Source organism: Schistocerca americana, chromosome 1, assembly GCF_021461395.2.
Source record: "Schistocerca americana isolate TAMUIC-IGC-003095 chromosome 1, iqSchAmer2.1, whole genome shotgun sequence".
Lineage (NCBI taxonomy): Eukaryota > Metazoa > Arthropoda > Insecta > Orthoptera > Acrididae > Schistocerca > Schistocerca americana.
The window spans coordinates 624,805,612-624,827,150 of record NC_060119.1 but is presented as its reverse complement, the minus strand read 5'-3'; the positions used below and the strand labels follow the sequence as shown (position 1 = coordinate 624,827,150).

The following is a 21,539-nucleotide window of genomic DNA, read 5'->3' as shown; positions in this document are numbered from 1 at the left end:
CTGCGTCTTCGTCTGTTCCCAGTTTGTGTCCTTTCCTTTTCGTGCTGCGCGTTTTTTCTCCCTGTCGTCATGTCCGCCCCCACCACCACCGCCACCACTACCACCACCGCCATTGTCTATACATCCCCTTCCGCCGCCTCCACCACTATAACTTGGTGTGCCCCGTCACACCCCCCTCCTTCCATCCCACCTCTCCTCACTCTCCCTTCGCCCTCGCTCTTTGTCGCCCCCTCTCCCGGTTCTTCCTCTCGCTCCTCTCGTTCTGATCCTTTCCCCCCACTCCCCCAGCCTGTCACTGCAGATCCGGCGAGGGTGGTGGCCCGTCAGGCCACTGTCCACGCCCAGCTCTCCCCGTCGCCTTTGCCATCACCGCCACCACCGTCATCATCGTCGCCGTCACTGTCGCCTTCGCCTTCACCGTCACCGTCACCATCTCCTCCGCTCCCAAAAAGGCCCCGCCCCGACCTCCATCCTCCCCCCAGGGTGCCATGGATGTCTCCCCACCTGGCCCTGCTCCCTCCTCCTCCTCCTCCTCCTCCTCCTCCTCCTCCCCCCTGTTTATACAAATATCTCCTGTCCCATCCTGATCCTTCCTTTCTCGAGGCCCGGAATCTCCCCCTCCTCCTCTGCCAACACTTCCCTGATGCCCCCATCTCTCTCCTTACTCGCAGATGGTATTCAGTTCTCATCTCCTCCCCCAGCCCAACCCTCCATATTGACATCCTCTCCCGCCTCCCCATCACCCGTTTTGGCCCCAATGCCTCCCTTACCCCTGCTCCTTCTCCATCTCCTACCCGCCAACCCCAACCCCCGCGTCACCCGCCGACCCTCACCGCCATGATCACTCGGCTCAGTCCGTCGATCACGGAGGAGGAGGTATTGGGGGAGCTCAAGGCCCATCCCACGCTGGAGGTGTGGGCGGTCCGCCGCATTTTCAACTCGGCCGGCCCCACCCGCCTTATGCGGGTTTTTTCTGAGGACGCCCCCTCCATTGACCGTCTCCTGAAGGAGGGTGCCCTCCTCTTCAACCAGCGGTACAAGGTGGACCCCTCCCATTCCCCTCCTCAATCCCTGCGCTGCCAGAGGTGTCTGCGCTATAATGCACACCCAACAGCTGAGTGCCGCGAGGCCCCCACCTGCCTGCATTGTCGGCAAGTGTACTTCCTCCGGCAGTGCCCTAACCTTCAATCCCCTCCCTCCCCTAATACCTGCAATCTCCCCCATCCCACCTACTCCCAAAAGTGTAAAGCCCGACCCCCTCCAACCACTCCTGAACTCACCATACCTCTCCGTCCTCTGGACGCCCCCACCCCTCCTGGCAATTCCCTTCATCCCCCGCCTACCGCTGAGGACATCATCAGGTTCCTCACCATCGTCCTCCAGAATGTTCATCCCTTTCAGAGCCCCCACACCCTCCAACAGATCTCCCTCGCCACCTGTTCCATTTCCCACCTTAAAATGTACGCCACCTATTCCAACAACCAGGCCCATTTCACCTTCTCCCGTCTTGACACCCTCGTCTAAATCCCTGTCATGGCGCGACAGCACCGTATCCTTTTCAACAATATCCGCTCTCTTCCCGCCAACAAGAACCTCTTCCTGCACACCCTTGCTACCCACCGTGTGGATGCCTTCCTCCTCAATGAAACCTTCCTCCAACCCCACCACTCCATCCACACCTCCCCATATCTCCTCCACCGCTCTGATAATCCCCTCCCAATTGCGCGTGGCGGAGTTGCCATTGGTCACCACTGCCAGATCCCCGTTCGGCTCCAACCTCTCCTTCCCGACCCCACCGAACACCTGATCCTTAGTCTCTTCTTCCCCGGCCTTACCATTACCTGCGCCACCATCTATATCCGCCCCAATGTCCCTCTTCCTTTCGACACCCTCTCCCACATTGACCGTACATTCTCCTCCTACGTGATCGCCGCCGATCTCGACATCCATAGTCGCTCCGCTGCCCAGTTACGGCGATGGCATTGGTTCATGTCCTCCCTTCAAGGCGACCTCATCCCCATCCCCCAGCACACCCGTCCCGAATCCAACTCCACTCCTGATGTTATTCTCTCCTCCCCCAACCTCCTTGGTTGCATTACGGTGGATGTCCTGGAGCCTATTGGTAGCGACCATCTCCCTGTCCTCCTCACCGTTTCAGACGGTCGTCGCCCCCGCCCCGACCCTCGTAATAACCCTCCCCCTAAGTACATCCATGACTATTCCCGTGCCAACTGGAATGCCTACCGGGATACCCTCTCCACCCAGCTCGATGGCCACTCTCTCACCTACCGCCATCCCCCCCATGCCACCTCCTTTCTCCAGCAGACCTTGTCTGAGGCCGTGGAGGCCCACGTCCCTACTGTCGCCATCCACCCCCGCCGTCCTACCTTACCCCCACAGGCCGTTCTCCTCCTCCGTGAATCCCGCCGTCTCTACCGTGCCTTTCTCTGCACAAGTGACCCGGACACCCTACGACGCCACCGGCAACTCCAGCGACACATTCGTAATTTGCTCGCGGGTAAGAAACGCCGGGAATGGCGACAGACATGCACCCGTTTAAATGCTACCCTCCCTATAAACTCGTCCAAGTTCTGGTCCGCCTTCCGTCGCCTTACCGGAACTAAGCCCTCCCCCTACTATCCTCTTCTCCATGATGATCACCCCTTCCCTGACGCCCTTAGTAAGGCCAATCATTTTGCCTCCTACCTGTCCGATGTGTTTTCCATCTCCGATGGTCCCCAGTTTGATTACTCCCTCTTCCCGGATATCCGCGATCGAACTGACACCTCTGTCCCTCCCCTCGCTCCTGGTTTCCAGTACTTGGACCACATTGCACACACGGACCTCAGTACTCCTATCACTACACAGGATCTCATTGCTACACTCCGCACAAAACGCAACACCGCTGCTGGTCACGATCGTGTCACCTACCGTCACCTTCGTGAAGCTCCTGTCTCTTTTCTCTTCACCCTGGCCAGGCTTTACAATGTAGTCCTGTCCATCGGTTACTACCCCGACCTGTGGAAAACCTCCCATATCCTCATGTTCCTTAAACCTGGTAAACCGCCGTCCGCCATCTCCTCCTACCGTCCCATCAGCCTTACCTCGGTCTTCAGCAAGGTCCTGGAATCTATCCTCACCCGATGCATCCACCAGCATCTCCACCAGCACCGCCTCCTTCCCGTTACCCAGCGTGGCTTTCGGCCATTCTTCTCTTCCGACGATCTTCTCCTTCACCTCACTCGTCTCCTTTCCAAACAGCTCAATTCCCGTCGCTCCGCAATCTTCCTCTCTCTTGACCTCGAATGTGCTTATGACCACGTATGGCATTCCGGTCTCCTCTTCAAGCTCCAAACCTTTGCCCTTCCCATTAACTACATCCATCTGATCGGCTCCTTTCTCTCCCGCCGTCCTTCCTATGTCACCATCCATAACACAGATTCCTACATCTTTTTCCCCTCTGCCGGTGTGCCCCAAGGCTCCGTCCTCTCCCCCCTTCTGTACCTTTTGTACACGGCGGACATGCCGCCGCCGTCAGCCCCGTCCACCTTCTCCAGTTTGCCGATGACAACGCCTTCCTTGCCCTTACCCCCACCCTGCAACGCTCCCAACACCTTCTCCAATCCCATCTTGACTGGTTCACTGCTTGGTGCAACCAGTGGTTGCTCAAGGTCAATCCTTCCAAAACCCAGGCGATCATTGTAGGCAAAACCACCCCGTCCTTCTGCCTCCTTGATTTCTATCTCACCGTCTATGGCCGTCCCATCGCCCTCACTCCCACCCTTAAGTACCTTGGCGTCACCCTCGACCATCGCCTCTCCTGGACTCCCCATTTCCAGACAATCCAAGCCAAGGCACGTTCCCGACTCCGCCCCCTCAAGCTCCTTTCCGGCCGTACGTGGGGTCTGGACCCCTACACCATCCTCCACACCCATGGGTCCCTCATCCGCCCTTTCCTTTGTTATGCCAATCCGGCTTGGATCCCGGCCCCCCCTACCTTTTATTAATCTCTCCAAATCCTTGAACGCCATGCTCTCCGCCTTGCCTATCGCATCCGTCTCCCCTCCCCGACGCGGATCCTGTATGATCTCATCCCCTTCCCCCACCTCCTCCATTTCCTTGAAAGGATACGGATCCTGTACACCTCCCGTAAACTTGATCCTCCTCACCCGCTCGTATGCCCGATCCTCTCCCACCCCCGCCGCTGTATTCCCACGTCCCGCCCGGTCCCCATCTCTCCACCCTCCTAACCCTCTCCCAAGGTGGCTTCCGCCAGCTCCCTCTCCCTGATGATGTCCTCGTCCCCTCCATCTACCCCTCCTATCAACTTTGACCCTGCCCCGCCCCCCACTTCCGGTGTCCTTTCCTTTCGGCACCCTCCCTCCCTTCTCTTCTCTTCCCTTCTTTTTCCTTTTCCTAGTCCCCTCCTCCCCAATCTTCCCCCGGGCTTCCTCTCCCCCTTCCTCCCTCCCCCCTATCTCCCATGCCCGTGGCATCTCTGCTCTCCCCTCTTGCTCTCCCACTCCCCTTCCTCCTCCTCCTCTCTTGGCAGGTCCCCGGACTCGCACACGCATAGTGAACATTCGCGCGCCGGAGATCATCGCCATCTGTGTCTCGTGTGTGTTACGTCGTTTAGTGCTTTTGGTGTCCGCCGTCCCACTACTACGTTCACTTGTGCTGTCGGATTCATCAGTGTTCTGTGCGCTGTGCCAACGTGTTTCAGTGTTGTTATCGTCACGTGTAAACGACTCCGTGTTTTTTGTGTCTCTGTGACCTCTCTCGTTTGCACGTCATTATGTTCATTATCATTCTCCGTTCTTATACTATTGTAAACACTATGGCTGAAGAGCGGCGTAGTGTGCCACTGACAGCCCACCTGATTTGTACAGGTTTTAAAATAACAATAAAGTAGAAAAGAAAAAAAAAATTATAGGTACTTCTTAAGTCAGCTTGTATTTCATATGGGTCCTACTACTACTATAAGTTATGTAAAATCATATTAGTTTATTAATATTCAAAACCAGTTGCTTGGCCACTTCAATACTGTTTTTTCAACCTGTGAATGTACATATGGGTTCTGACCCAGTGCTTATGCGAAAGCGTACAACCAGTGATGGGACGAATGATACGTACATTACAACGCCGTTAAATATGATAACAAAATTGCTACTCTACACCCTCAAAATTTTTTTTTAATATTATTTAATGGCATATGAATTGTTATTTAGTGGCTTGTTAGGACTATTAGTATTTTATATATTTGACTTCTCAGTTTTAACGTAATATTTACGTTAATCAAGAACGATGTACTTTTAACCTCCCACGCCAAATGATGGGGCTATGTTTTACAGTAAGCAACCGTGTATATTTGATGTCATGTATGTATGGGTTCTGACCCAGTGCTTATGCGGAAGCCTATAATAACTGTTATAACACTGCTAGCTTGCCAAAAGGGACAAACGAGACGTACATTAGCATATCGGTTAAATATGATAACAAAATTGTTTATCCACACCTACAAGCATCTTTGTAATGAACATTGTGTTTCACGGCATTTTAATTATTAAGTAATGGCAGTTTCGTACTGTTATTATTTTTTTATATATTTGACTCCTTAGTCTTAACGTAAAATTTTACGTAAATCACGAACGTTGTACTTCTAACTTCCCACGCCAGATGGTGGGTATTATGTTTGTCTTTAAAAACCTATGTTACACCTCATTCATGTTATTCATTTATTATTGTTTTTCATTATCTTTTGCTCTTTTATATGTTCTGTACTCTGACAACTTATCATCGATCTGTTTTATGTTTTATAAGTTTGTTTTTTTAAAAAACAATACGCCAATGTATTTTAGATATTTCCTTCCCCCTTCGTCTGCTATGTGTTGTACGTACATTTTAAATTTGAATTACTGCACGATTCACAAATGCACAAGAGTTATTTAGTGTTAATATCTCGCAAAACCAGTAATACTATATCTTCACGTGACACATGCCAGATAGAGGGCATGTCTAGCCCCGTCACACCGAGGTCTGCTGAACAAGTGCATGTAAACAGCGACCTCAGTCTATGTGATCGCCGTAAGCTTATTGACACCAGTGCTTACTAATTTAAGTTATAATTACAGGTATGTTCCTAACAAGTGTTATGTTCATATGCAGATGTAATTGTGATTTTCTGTTTTATACTCTTTGATCGTAATGTGAAAAAAATTTTTAACTTCTAGCACTGAAGATGGTCACTAAGTGACCGAAAATCGATTTTGCGATAGTAAACAAAAATATACTACCAATGCTGTCTCTCCTTCCAAGTATACCCATTATCTGGTCGTAGTGCACAGGACACTATGGAGTCGCCAATCAACTTGTAATATAATTTGTGGTGTACCCATTGCTCCTCAGATCGCTTTCCAGGTGTTTCATTTCGCGCCTGAGGTGCTGCGGCTAACAGATTCGTCCTGCTCGCGTTACGAGGGTAATAATCATGCCACTCGAGCCAGAAAAGAGGCAAGAGGAGAACCGTACCAGAAATGACTTCGGAGAAGTCATCGGACGTTGGCGCGTCAGGTACATATAGTCAGCCGCCGCGATTTCGGCTCCAGTTCATCACCCCCAATGGAGGGTGAAGCTTTGACAATCCCAGCCACTCTTGCTGGCGAAACGTCAATAAAATCACGAGACGAACGTCGGCCGAAGAACCCGAGACAGAAGCCAATAGGCAGTTTGTCAACAGGTGGCCACGAAAGCCTCAACAGTTTTGTATAATGAGTATCGTTAGATCCAGTCGCATCAGTGAGGTGAACTGTAAGGCAAGTCGCGCCATTTTTAACGGTATTCAGTAGCTGCTGTTTTCACTCTGAAAATTTTCTGCAACTAGAGGTTCAGCATGTGGTCAACCCTGGTGACAGATGAAAATCGATACCTCCTGTAGTATTTCCTGTCTGTGGCAATAGCCTTTGGCAATCACGGTAAGACTGACGTAAATGTAAATCTTTTATCCGGACACAAGTTTGTTTAAATCGTATTCCAAACCTCTTGACCAGGTTTGTCAGGGCTCTGGCTCTTATTACGAATTATTGTTCAACCATTTATCTTCCATTTTCATAGAATAAAATGAGTGTTTTCAAAAAATGTCTCTGAGCACTATGGGACTTAACATCTATGGTCATCAGTCCCCTAGAGCTTAGAACTAGTTAAACCTAACTGACCTAAGGACACCACACAACACCCAGTCATCAGGAGGCAGAGAAAATCCCTGACCCCGCCGGGAATCGAACCCGGGAACCCGGGCATGGGAAGCGAGAACGCTACCGCACTGAGTGTTTTCTTCCAATCGCTTACTATCATGAGTAATCAGCTGGACTACAACTTCAGCCTACAAGAGAACACACGCTAACATCTCTTTGATCTGTACCATTAACATTGGCTAGTGTCTTTGAGCAGCCGGCCGAAGAGGCCGTGTGGTTCTAGGCGCTGCAGTCTGGAACCGCGAGACCGCTACGGTCGCAGGTTCGAATCCTGCCTCGGGCATGAATGTGTGTGATGTCCTTAGGTTAGTTAGGTATAACTAGTTCAAAGTTCTAGGGGACTAATGACCTCAGAAGTTGAGTCCCATAGTGCTCAGAGCCATTTGAACCATTTTTTTGTCTTTGAGCAAGCAAAATACTTTCTCCTCTTTGCCTGCTTTCCAAATGATAACACATTTATTGGCATACATCACATAGTAAATGAGGACTCCAGTACGAAAAAAATGCATGTCAGAGAATCCTTCACTAGAAAACAAAATTTCCTGTTAATTAGAACAACGTTCCTGAATGCAAATGTGCTTTGGTACTAGGGAACATAAGGAAAATATAATATTTCCTTGAAAATCGTCCTGTTTACGAGACAGATAATTGCTGACTTGTTCTTGTTTCTGAAGGAAGTCACCAAGAAGAAAGTCACTTATTAAAGAAACTTTAATTTATCCCTGGGGTAAAAATAGACGTTAAGTGTAGCGTGGTGCACATATCATCTCTTTCTCTTTACGATGGCTGGTTGTATGCCTAACCTTATCGTATTCGGAGACCGACTGCACAAATATATAATTGCATTGCCACCTGAATAAGTGAATGCCAATGTATTACTAATAGACTTAAACATAATCCTCTAGAACATATTAATTAATTAGAAATACCCTTCAGTAATCACATTAGTGGACATTTTCAGTGCACACACCAATTACTTGACCTATAAGAAAAGAATACTTCAATTGAAAAAAGAAAGAATACAAAAACTCCGCAATACATGTTACTTGGAACTGCATGGTAGTAAGGAAACATCTGCAGGACTCATATGAAGATTCAGCATTCAAAAAAGGTTAAAATACCTCTCGGTGATATTAAGAGTGAGGTCGTTGACATGAAGGATACAATGGCGATTCCATTATTTAACGCAGAGGAGAGAGCGGATAGGTAGAAACAGAACACTGTTTGGATCGTTTAGGGCGATGAACTTCATGCTCAAGTATTAGAAGAAGAAACGGAAGCTGTTGGGGAAGTACGTCAGAGCTTTGGGAGACATATCAAACAGGGCAGTGGGCACAGATAATATTCCTTCGGAATTTGTAAAATCGTTGAGGGGCATAGCAAAACAAACTATGACACGAACTCGTATGTAGAATCTGTGAAGGCGTACCACCAAAATTACGGAAGAATATAATCCCCACAATCCCAAGTTAGCAAGTGGCTGAAAACTAACTGCTAGTACACCCCCCACCCCCAAAAAGAACAGAACTCGTTGGCTCTATCCCTCTCTCTCTCTCTCTCTCTCTCTCTCTCATACACACACATGGTATAAACACCATAAATAGAAGTTAGTCTCAAAAATATACTTCGTTAGGTTTTCAATAAATAGATAAATATACCAAAGAAGATGAAACACATAATGGTATCGCAATATTTACGCTGTGAAAAACAGTGCACGACGAAATAGTTGTATCGAGTAAGAAAAGATCAGTAGCCTACCACAACAGAGAGTGAGAAAACTTGGCGAACAGTGTGTGGAATGCGAGAACACAAAGATGTGATTATATGGCAGTGATAAAAGTGGTAGTGTGACCTCCAGACCAAATGTTAGGAAACGCAGATCATCAAAACGTAAGTAATCACTTTTTTTTACAAAAAATCGTGAAGTGAACTGTTTGATAATCTTAAACTAACAAAACTGAATCGTTATAGATCCCACTGATGATGCCTTAGAACAGGAGAAGGCGAAACGCGTATGGGATTAATAAAGTAACTAACAGCAGGACAAGGCAGTTTGATTTGCAAAACAAGTATTTATATGCTTGCTGCGGAGGATGGCCACACAAACAAACTTGTTAAGTTAGTTTAAGTTAGAATAAGCAATGTGTAAGCCTAGGTACCGATGACCTCAGCAGTTTGGTTCCACAGGAACCTACCAGCATAAAATCACGTCTTTTCCTAATCCTGGAGAGATCTACACGTTTACAGTCTCTTACATCCTTTTCGCCGGTACTGATCACTTGGTACACACAATTTATTCACTGTACTCGTGAAGTCAAAGTGTCCGTCATAATAGTGTGATTAGACACTCTCACTTCTTGTGAACACTCCTGAAACACTTCCTCTGCGAGATAATGAAGCCCGCGCGGATGATGGAGGAGGTGCAGAGTGGCAGGAGAAGACTTACTGCGAGGTTTGGGAAGGCGCGCCCACTCAGATGGAGCGGTTCGGGCGCAGTGTTAGTCACTGTCCAGCGGCGCTGCGCGCTTCCCGTCTCGCAACGGCCGGCGAGGAAGCCACGTAAACACGCGCCCAGTCATGACACGGGTAAAAATACTAGCGCCCGACCACGCCGCGCCGCCGAAGCGAGTAGAGCAGGGCGGAGAACCGGCTGGCGAGGCAGTTTCCAAGTCGCAGCTCGCCGTCTGCGTTGAGAGGTGGCACTCTGCGCTTCACACGCACAGCTGTTCCCAGCCTACTCCTGCCTAGACCTTGCACTTGAGGCAACAATATTTTTCGGATCTCCAACACTACGTCGGTAACTTTTCAAAACTGTTAACTGACACCCTCTATTTCTTCCCATTTTGTATTATCTCTTCACATCATCCACATTGTCATCTGAATATGTATTTCTCATGCTCTTCAAAATTGTCTACTGCTACATTTTAATTCCTTCTCCTCCTACTTCCTCTGCTAAACTAACTAACCACTGTAAAAATTCCTCATCGCCGTTTACCCTCGCACCTAGCACTTCTTCATTTCGCACATTATCTGCCTACTTATTTATGATCCGTTTGGTAGAGCGCATTTGAAATGCTTGCATTTGCTTCTTCACCTATCCACATACCGTACTCCAGTTGCACACAGTGCCGTGCTACAGAGGTACACATCCTTTCTGATGTGCGTATCGAATTTTTGGTACCGTTAGGGGCCTTTTATTGAAGGAACTTCATACGACTTTTGAACTTCTTCTGAACTGTTACATTAGTCGACCACCTCGATCACATCGCTTCCGAGTCAACTGAAATCTTCCATTTGTTTTGCAGTATGCTGCCCATAGTTGACGTTTTGCAAGAAAAGTGAGATTTCTTTTCCCTGCTTCATGGACATGAATTTTATTGGTAATAAGTTACAACCGAATCTGATAACCTTCGTGCAACAAAAATATCTATTTTGATTTTTCGCCTTCATTACAGCTTATCTTTCGCTAACTTCGTATTCATATTTTTTTTATTATTTTAGAGATTTTGAACATTTTAGTACAACTTACAATATAGAAATATTGCACAAACCTGTTACTTTATCCTGATTATACTTTCACCTCCAACACATAACGGTATATTACAGTTTTTTATCCGTTATATTGCCCTTTTTTGAAGCCAAGTCGTTCATCAGATGAGTTATCTAAGAAATTTTATTCAATAGATCATCATATGAAGGTTTTCTTGATGAAGACCTCTTCCTGACTCCTGCAGCAGCGCCCACTTAACTCTCAAGACATTTGCAGTATCGCTCTTTACCACCGAGCTGTTTGTCGAAAGACTTTATGTATGTCTACCTGAAAATTAAGCCTTACCCGCCAGATATATCTAGTCTCAATGACTCAATATCTTGCTTATAAAAGTGGAATTAGACATTTCTCTCGCAATGCTTGTCAATCTACAAATAATAAGGCTACACCTCTGGATTTTCACCACGAAAGAAGAATGTATGCAGCAAAGAAAGTACGCAAAAAGGAATGCAGAAACCTGAAAGTGGGATGGGCAGGAAGAGCAAACTGACAAAACAGAAATAGCTAGATGAGAAAAACAAGGCTGCAGCTGCGTACATGACTATAAGAAAGATAGTTGCCAACTTCAGGAAAGTTAGAGAGACCTTTGCAGAAAAGAAAAGCACGCGGTATTGAGAGCTCAAATTACAAGAATTTACTACACAAAGAAGAGCAGGGTAAAAGGTTGAAGGAATACGTAGAGCACCTATATAACGGAAACAAACAAGATATCATAGAAATACAAGAGGAATCATATGAATTTTTAAGAGAAATGATACTGGGAGAAGAATTTGCTGGACGTATTCCAGTCCCTGTCTTCCTCTACAGTTTACCCTCTACAGCTCCCACTAGTTCCCTCTACGTTATTTCCTGATGACCTACCATCCTGTTCCTTCTTGCTGGCAGTGTTTGCCATACTTTCCTTCCTTCTTTGATTCAGCGCAGGACCTCCTCATTTCTTACCCTATCCCAGTCCACCTAATTTTCAACATTCGTCTATAGCACAACATCTCAAATACTTCGATTCTCTTCTGTCCCGGTTTTCCACAAACCATGTTTCACTACCATACAATGCTGTGCTCCAGACTTACATTCCCACAAATTTATTCCTCAGATTAAGGCCTACGGTTGAAACTAATGGACTTCTCTTGGCCAGGAACGCCCTCTCCGCCAGTGCTAGTCTGCGTTTGATATCCTCCTAGCTCTGTCCGTCATGAGTTACTTTGCTACCTAGGTAGCAGAGTTCCTTATCTTCGTTTATTTAGTGATTAGCAATATTGATGTTTCCTCTCTGTTCTCATTTCTGTTACTTCTCATTGCCTTCGATTTACTCTCAAACAATATTCTGTACTCATTAGACTTATTCCATTCAGTAACTCCTCTAATCCTTCTTCATTTTCACTGAGGATAGCAAAGTTACCAGCGTATCTTATCACTGATATCTTTTCACCCTAAATTTTATTTCCGTCAATGCTTCTTCGATGTATACAGGATGTTTCCGTAAGAGCATACCAAAATTTAACAGGACATAGATGTAGCTCCACTGAGCCATCTGAGGTAGGGAACCTGACGTCCGAGGAGACAATAGGAATAAAAACACATTACTGTGTAGTTTTTTATCTACATTAACTGCAAATATCATCGTTCGCACAATGCACGTTCCGTTTGTGCTCTGTCTTAAAAAACGTTCTGAAACTGGCGGTCATCAACCTCAATGCAAGCATGACATCGATGAACAAGATTCTGAGTTACCCTGACAAATATCCCTGGTGTGTTTCGAATCACATTATACGCAACCACAATTCTGGCAACTAATTCCATCTCCAGAGCCACTTGGGATTCAGGTCATTTGACATAGCAAGCCATGGGATAGGACCATGAAACACAGCACTGAGATTGTTGCGGACATCCACACCGAAGTGAGGCGGTGCACCATCATGCTATATCTACATGATCTCAGGAACAGCCAAAGCTACGTTCTCCAACAACTCAGGTAGAACTCTTTGCACAAACCTCTAGTAAAGGTGGCCATTCAGATAGCCAGGTGAAAGATATGACTCGTTCTCCTGGTTCCCTTGTAGGAAATAAAGAATATACATGTAAATAAACGACACTGTGCGTGTAAACTTGTACGCATGTTAGTTGTAAAAACGCTGGAAAACAGTAATTTTAGACAAAGCGGTAGAAAAGTTCACTTCTCTGACCGCAGGTTGATCAGCGGAGCATCCTCTATGTCCTGTTAAAATTTTGCACGCTCTTACGGAAACACCCTGCAGACAACAGTAGGGCGCCAAACTACACCCCTGTCTTACACCCTTTTTTAATCCTAGCACTTCGTTGTCGATCCTCCACTCTTATTATTCCCTATTGTCTCTTGTACGTGCTGTATATTACGTGACTCTCCCTATAGCTTAGCCCTATGTTCCTCAGAATTTCGAACACCTTGTACCATTAGACATAGCGGCTCTCTTTTACCCAGCCACCAAATCCTACGAACATGTCTTGATTTTTCTGTGATCTTACTTCCATCATGAACAACAACGTCATTACTGTCTCTCTGGTTCCTTTACCGTTCCTAAAGCCAAAGTGATCGTCATCTGACACATCGTCAACTTGTTTCCCATTCTTCTGTATATTATTATTGTCAGTCACTTGGACGCATGAGCTGTTAAGCTAATTGTGCGATAATTCTCGATCTTTTCAGCTCTTTCAGTCTTCGAAATTGTGTACAGGTTTCTCCGAAAGTCAGATTGTGTATCACCAGATTCATACATTCTCCATACCAACGTGAACAGTCGATGTGTTGCCACTTCTATCAGTGATTTTAGACTTTCTGATGTAATGTTATCAATCCCTTCTGCCTTATTTGATCCTAAGTCTTCCGAAGCTCTTTTAAATTCAGATGATAATACTGGATTCCCTATCACTTCTACATCGAGCTCTGTTTCGTATTTCAAGGGACACTTCCTACAAACGAACACAAACTCCGTGAAGTGGATTTGTGGACACCCAGTTCACTACTTGCTTGCTTACGACGAAAAACTGTCCTTGATTTTGACACTTCCTCAGCCAACGACATTGTGCAGTTGTCCGCAATCCCAAACACAAATGATTTTTCTCTAATTTGCTTTGCTGTGTCTTTTTTCACCCATCGCTGAGTTGGGGTGTTACAACAATGAGAAGTTGGTCCTCGCGTTTTCCACTCTTAGTACTGACTGAATATTCTCTGGTCATAGGAATATTCTTGTCCAAAAAGCTTTGCGTCGATAGTCCCACTGCCTATGACGGATTACCATTCCATTCTCTTTGCATGTCGGTTTCCGGCTGTGCTCGGTAGTGTCAAGAAAAAATGGTAGGGATTCCGATAACGGGAAATTCGTGTTCGAGTGCCTGTTTGGCACAAGTCTCCATTGTGGCCATATCATTACGCAGCAACTGGTTGTCCATATTCACTACTGAGGAAACATTTCATGTACGTATTTATGGAAAACGTAACATACAATTTGTTTTGTTTTTATATGTTTTGGTGTACTTTGTTTTCGAGGGGATAATTTTATCCGATTTTCTGTCTTCTTGTGTAATTTCGAAGGACCTCATTGTAGATATCTTACTTAAAATTAATTTTTATGTTCACTCGCAATGTGCCCTATGAAGTGTTGGGCTGAGAGTTTCCTTAGATTCTCTGCAGGAAACGGTAAATTTTACAACTCAAAGCTAAAAACTACGATACTTCGATAATGCTGGGCGACCTAGAGCGCGTAATCATGACCTCGAGAGAAAGGCTTGTCTGCATTATGTCCTGTACAAAACATTTGTAATTTAACTAATAAAAATTCTTGACACAGACTCTAACTCAGGACCTTTGCCTGTCGCAAGTAAGTGCTCTACAGACTACCCAAGTGTGACTCACGACCCGTCCTCTCAGTTTTACTTCCAGCGGTATCTCATCCCCTACATCGTGGAAGTTGATCCAAGGTGACTCCCGTGAGGGCACATGCATAATCCTACTGGCGCCAATTGTGCGCTCGATGCGTTGTCTCTGGCCCCCGTAGTATCATCTGTGTGTTTCCTCTGAGGCTGTGTGCTGGCGAGTGGTGTCGGACACGGAGCTTGACGGATGTGCCTCAGTACTCGGCGTCCTGACGATTGCAGCGAATTAACACCGTTGACAGTTAGTCTGTTGGGGGCCCGCGTTTCCCGCAGCTTTGACCGTTGCTGTCGGCGAGTTTAGTGGGAAAGGAGCGGCTCTCATCGCGTGCAACCTGGTTACGACGTGCATCACTCAGTCGTGGCGTGCTAACCACGCCGAGATGTACTGAACAACTTGTTAACAGCCACGCGCAGCACAGCAGTACTGTCCATTGCCTACCTGGAGTCCGGAAGCTATTGGCCTCCTTGGCATTTGTATTGAAATTATCTATGAAGACTGTTTAGCAAACACTATACTTAAAGATTGTTAATCCTGCCCGGTGTTTGCTGGCCAAGAATCCAATTTCTTTATGCCCTTCGGTGACCTCTTTAGGGGTGTGTGTCTCAATTTGAGGTGTCTGGATGCGCCAAACTAGTACTTTGATATGTTAATCTTGCACTTGATATCATTGTCTGTTATTATTCAGTGTTTGATACTACTGATTGTAGTCTCTTTTTGATGTAGACCTCATGGTCCTTCCTGTGTTGTTGAACTCATGGCCTGTAACTAAAGTTGTGTGCGCTCGGCGTAAAGGTACGCATTAGTTGGTCATCTATGTGTGCGTGCTTGTATTCACACACTTTCTTACTCCGTGTTGTGGAGGCCTTCGGGTTGCAGGATGAGTCTATTGTGGCACATTACTATGTGGCACCGGAGTATGATTTTATAAACGATGTATGTCTTTGATAGGCTTTATATTGCTGACTGTGCAAGACCGCAGAGTGGTCACTACCATTCTTAAGCATCATTGTGAAAAATCGGGAAATTGTCCATTTCGGTGTCTTTAATTGTAATACTACGCGCCGGAACCTTAACACTTTTGCGCTGCATCGTTAATCACACACAGGTTGCAAATCTAAAGACAAAATATTGAACAATCAATGGATAGAAACAAGGCGGAGCATAAGAATTCCGATGAACTGCGGAAAAATTTTGTACAAATTAGTAAACTGAGTTGCGGAAAAAAATAAAAATAAAAAATATCAAAATAAACTAATATTATGGCTACAGGGTGTTTGAGAGAACAGAATATATATATATATATATATATATATATATATATATATATATGAGTGTTTTTAGCAAAATTATACTGCAATTTAAGTTTGGCTTTGCAAAAAAACATGTGCCAATTGAAGTTACATTATCCACAATTGATTCCCAAAGAAATGAGACTTAAACAGCAAGTATTATCTAACCTCACTAATCCAATATAAATGCAACTCATCAGATTACATATAGCTCTGTTAACAAATCTTAAAAGCATTACAAAAGTGAAACGTCTAACTAGCCTTTTTATAAAAACGGTTTACGTACATTCTGTAGTTACTCGACAATTACAAATTATCAGCCAATTCATCTATACTAACGCGCTTGCATGAAAACGTCTGCGTACATGTTCTCGTGATTCTTAAATTAATCTAACAATTGGTGGCCTCACACAGCACACCACAAAAACTGCCTACTCCATCGTCTTTCGCTCATAAACAACTACCTATAACTAAGCGCCCAGCGCTCTTTTACTCCAACACTATAATTATATCAGACCAGAAGCAGTAACTCTGGGTCTGCGGTCTTACAAAGTCAGCGATACAAAGCCTGTCAAATACATACATCGTTTATAAAATCATATTCGGGTGCCACATACAAATGTGCCCCAGTAGACTCCTTTCGAGGGTACAATTTAACCGGCGTCTGCCATTTGGTGCGTATCCCAATTACAGTGCCTATTAGCCCCTAAGAGGCCCCACATACCTTGATTTTTTAAACTCTTGTTTGAATTATTATGTAATTATTCTTTTTATCGTCTTGTTATTGCTGGGAAGCCACTCCCTTACGGAAGTTATAATAGCTGAATTTTAAATTTCCCATTTAAGTATTACTGTGTACGTTAATTTTGGTCAAACTTGTTTAGCTGTTTGTTGTTTGCTGTATGTTGACAACCTTGTATGGCAGTAGTGGTTGACGCTTTGCTATTCTCCTGGTCCGGGGCATCGGCGCATTTGCCTTCTGCTTTAATGGCTTTTCCGCCATCGCACGATGCCCAAATCTTGGCAGGTCACATGCGATTCTGCAGATCTCCCGTTTCAGCCTCAGGTTGAGTAGTTTGTCGTTATTCTTTTAGAATCATGCCACGGCTGGGGTGTCGCCGGATTAGGAAGTAATTGACTCTTTGTGTTATTGTAAGGACCTTGTGAGCGTGTGGTTAAGGTATTTGGGCAAATAAAATTAAGGGTTTAATTCTCATGATGATTTTAATTGTTTTTTAGGGGCACGGTAGTTTATTTAACTAGTTAGTGTGATTTATGTGGAAGAGGCTTGTGGCCAATCAGTGAAGTACTATTGTTGATTCGATTTTACATGTGGTTAGCCTTTTGGCAGCTTGGCCGTATCTTGTCTGTATGAGAGCAGAATAACCAGTGGACATATACGCATTTTAACGTCTTTTATTTAATGTTTGTTGAAATTGTATTCAAGTCCCGTTGTGGGATTATCCCATACTTGTGATCTAGTTGTGGGGATAGAGTGCCGTCGCGAGTTTATTTCATTAATTGTTTGTAGTCGGGACAGCATTGTGTTGCACAGTTGAGACTTTTTTATACTATTAGTAATTTTACATATAATGCAAATGTCCTTATGCATTGTGAATTTAATTTAAAAATCTTAACTATTTGTATGTACTAGAGCATACGCGGATGGCATTGTGTTCGTCACCCGGAATGAGACGAGACTCGCTCAGTCCTGGTTTGGCTACACACGAATGGGATGGCGGCTAGCAGCGAGGTCAGCTTCCGAAAATCACATTTCATTGATATGGGGCGTGGATTAGAACCAGGAACGAAAGGACCCTTACCTTTGGTTCAAAGCCTCTGAAATTTGGATATCATGTTCCATAGGGAGACTCAAAGAACGGCTGCGGACAACTAACGACTGTTGCTGCTGAGAGTTCCCACATCAGAACGACTGAACGCCCTACGGTTCTTGGATATGCTGCAACTCGTGTTCACCCATCAATCCTTATCTTGCTCCCATGATGTGCCACCTCACGATGGCTATGAGGATTCAGGCGGCTTTTGGATATTATGTAAGCTAGGGACAGCTGTTTAAGGTGCAGTAGGAGACACTTACCCTCACAGCACGAGAAGGGAGCGTTGGTTCAGTCAACGTACTCGAGAAGACGCATGTCATGTGTACTAATACTATGTAGAAACGGTGGCGAAATAGGAATCATTCCCTTACGGGGACGATCATCGAAGAACTAGTACCAACATAGCATCTTCTCCCGGTCAGTGTCGGACATATATCGCCCCCGTAACGTACGTGCGCACGTTCATCGTTGAACACAGTGACGTTCTGGCGCATTTACTGACGCCCCGACGGCCGCCATCGAAGAACGTGTACTATCTGCTTCTTCGACACATCGCCCGAAACAAGGTGGAAAGGAAACATCTTGACGTTAATTGGCAAGTGGCGCACGGAACACCGCCCCATCATACTTACAACAGTCAGGTCAACATGGTACTTCGTCGTGAATCGGGAACAACCAACGAATGGCAAAAAGTACGCAATACATTTGGTGAATTCATCGATATGTCAACACCGAGCAGTGATGGATACGGGTGACCACCGACTGGTCTGCGGCGTGTCATTGTCTCTCTGGACTCTGCCAACAAAGAAAAGAAGAGCACAGCGTTCATGCGGCGCACTATACGTCCAGCAGTCTCTTCCGACTTTCTGTTTTTTCCAGAGGGAATGTATTTTCCGTATCATAAGACGAAGATTATAGGACTGACAGCCCATTACCTACATCGAGATGCAGATATGAAATTACTGAATTACTGACAGTACTTGCAAGATGGGCATACAAAACTGTTACGGCTATGAAAGTACAAGGACTGGTATGCAAATTTCCTAGGAATGGTTTTTGCGGACCCTCCGAATAGTTGGGGTATGCCGGGTGCGCGAACATGAGCGGCGGTGCTGTCGTTTGTGGAACCGACCACGCGAAGTGATAAGTTGTAAGCAGGCTGTTTAGGTTTTTATGTTGGTAACACCAACAGCGCGTAGCGTTGCGCAGTTGGAGGTGAGCCGCCAGCAGTGGTGGATTGTTCTCTATCAAAATCTTTCATTTACTGACTATGCCTATCAGTAGTTAGTGCCTTCAGTAATTAGAATCTTTTATTTAACTGGCAGTAGTGGCGCTCGCTGTATTCCAGTAGTTCGAGTGACGAGGATTTTTGTGAGGTAAGTGATTCTTGAAAGATATAGGTTATTGTTAGTTAGGGCCATTCTTTTGTAGGGATTTTTGAAAGTCACATTGCGTTGCGCTAAAAATATTGTGTGTCAGTTTAGTGTTGATCAGGACAAGTAAAGAGAGAAATGTCTGAGTACGTTCAGTTCTCATCAGCTGTTTGAAAATCAAATAACGTAAGTCGTTTACCAGCACAGTAATTCATAAATTTGTCTAAGGGGACGTTTCAAAGTGATCATCTATGGAAAACTAGGCGAGTATGCCACCCAAAAAGAACTAAAAGTTTCACAGCTAGCAACGGAATGATTCTTTTTAAATGTTGAAGGTTATTGGGGTGGCTTCACTTTGACTTTCTTGTTATTTCTTGGTGCATGCTAGGGTGGCAGCGAGATTCCTTCCAGGACAGTTATGACGTTATAATTACATACTCTGGTTTTCTGAACAGTAACGGTTTCCGTTTCTCCTACCTTCCTATACCCATTGGACTCGATGGTAGTTCCTACATCGTGCTTTGGAGCGGTCGTTACAGATTTTCTTGACAAAAAAGTGGTCGGAGCCTCTCCAAAAAACAACTAAATACAAGAAAAAAGGTCGGGAGAGCAAAAGGCAAAGGTCCCGAGTTCGAGTCTCGATCCAGAACACTAATTTACTCTGCCTGACGTTTCTACTCAGCCCACGTTCCGCGGCAGAGTGATAATTTCATTGTAGTTTAACTAAAAGTGAGTGTGCGTATGGAAGGCGTACCTTCTTCTTCCTGGCGGAGTAGAGCACCCAGGCCAGGTAGACGATCATGATGAGCGAGGGCACGAGCAGGCCGGCCAGCGCGGCGTTCTTCTGCAGGCAGGCGTGGTAGAGGCCCACCAGGAAGGTCGCCGCCACGACGCCCAGCGCCATGTACTGGCCCGTGCGGCGCCGCTCCTCCTGCACACGCGGCACGCACAGTTAACCAACAGGGACACGCTGCCGCAGGCAATCAACGCACACACGTGTAATCGTCATTAAATTATAATATTTTCTGGTTGAAAGCAATTTCATGTGGTATCTGTTTAGAACTTTTACAATTTTTTTTAATCGATCTACTCTCATTGTGGATAATTACATGATTTTTGCTATTCTATTATTAGTTACAGATAGGATCCAGTGAAGGTGGCAGGTCATTGTGAAGAAACATAATGATCGAATGTGTTGTCTTTGCTCATAGCAGTCAGTGGTGCTGACATTAAAGGTCAATCAGTTTAAAATCTTGGGCTCATTTCAACCAAGAGCTGCAAGCTTGATTCGGACATTCGTCTCCGAATAATGTCTTTGTCCATCTTCGCCCATGTCAGATGATGTGATGACCCTCTTTATAACTACAAGGTCAGAGCAAAAGTGAAGTAAAAAGAGAGGTGCAAAGCGTCATTCTAGCACCCTGTGTGGGGTACGCCAAAAGAATAGTTGTATGTGTATTATATGATTATCCTTTCCTTTTTCATCTATTTTATCCGAACACCAATCGGGAGTACCGATTTTCCAAACCAAAGGAGAAGATCAACCAGTGTATAAACCTATAAAAGCTGGAACTATACTTTCGAACAAGAAAAAATTTATACGATGCTGTACAACACGGTAACGGAAAAGGTAAAGGACATCAGCCTAGCTAGCACACCTTCACATATTCGACAACTTTTCTGAATCTTTCTTAAATAGCTCATGGCTCATTTTGCACTTTGAGTGAAGCATTTAACTATCTGAAATTTGAGCACATTTTTGTACAGAAGTTGTCCATCATAGCCACTATTGCGCCGCACGTTGGCGATATGGAGTACTAGCCCATCATCTGTTACTTACATGAGCATCGATCTTGTCTATCTGTGATAGTCAATAATTGTTGCGGCTTATAGTTATTGACGTATGAACTCAGACTTTGTAACTAATTCTGTTTATAAATTTACGATAGTCTGTGAATAATCAAAATTGTGAAAAAATCCGGAAAAGCAGGAAAGATAGAAGTGGAACCCGATGCAGGAAGACAAGTCTATGACGAAGGGCATAATACTCTCCATCCGTCTATGGAAGAATCAGATTTTCATTTTGGTATTTCAGAACCTACAGTTGCTACAGTAAGTGATTTGCTCGTGACGTACAACCGACAATTAGTGCATAAGTTACGCCGATCGAACAACCTCTGCCACCTTTCGATGGTTTATGTGAAAAATTAACTGAACTAAAAGCTCATCGGGATGATGAACTAAAGAGTGAATTAGTTCCTCTTCCATTCCTTTCTCCCAGTCCATATTCACCTACTACTATTACGCTTCACTACTTTTCTTCCTTTCC

General features: G+C 45.2%; 1 protein-coding gene across 1 annotated transcript in view; it reads right to left on the bottom strand.

Annotated features, from left to right (window-relative positions):
• Positions 1-21,539, bottom strand: part of LOC124583214 — a 71,791-nt gene that overhangs the window by 32,762 nt on the left and 17,490 nt on the right. Inside the window, exon 3 of the mRNA XM_047131336.1 lies at positions 19,965-20,141. Within this exon, the coding sequence (XP_046987292.1) occupies positions 19,965-20,141 (177 nt within the window). The remainder of the gene's footprint in view (positions 1-19,964; positions 20,142-21,539) is intronic.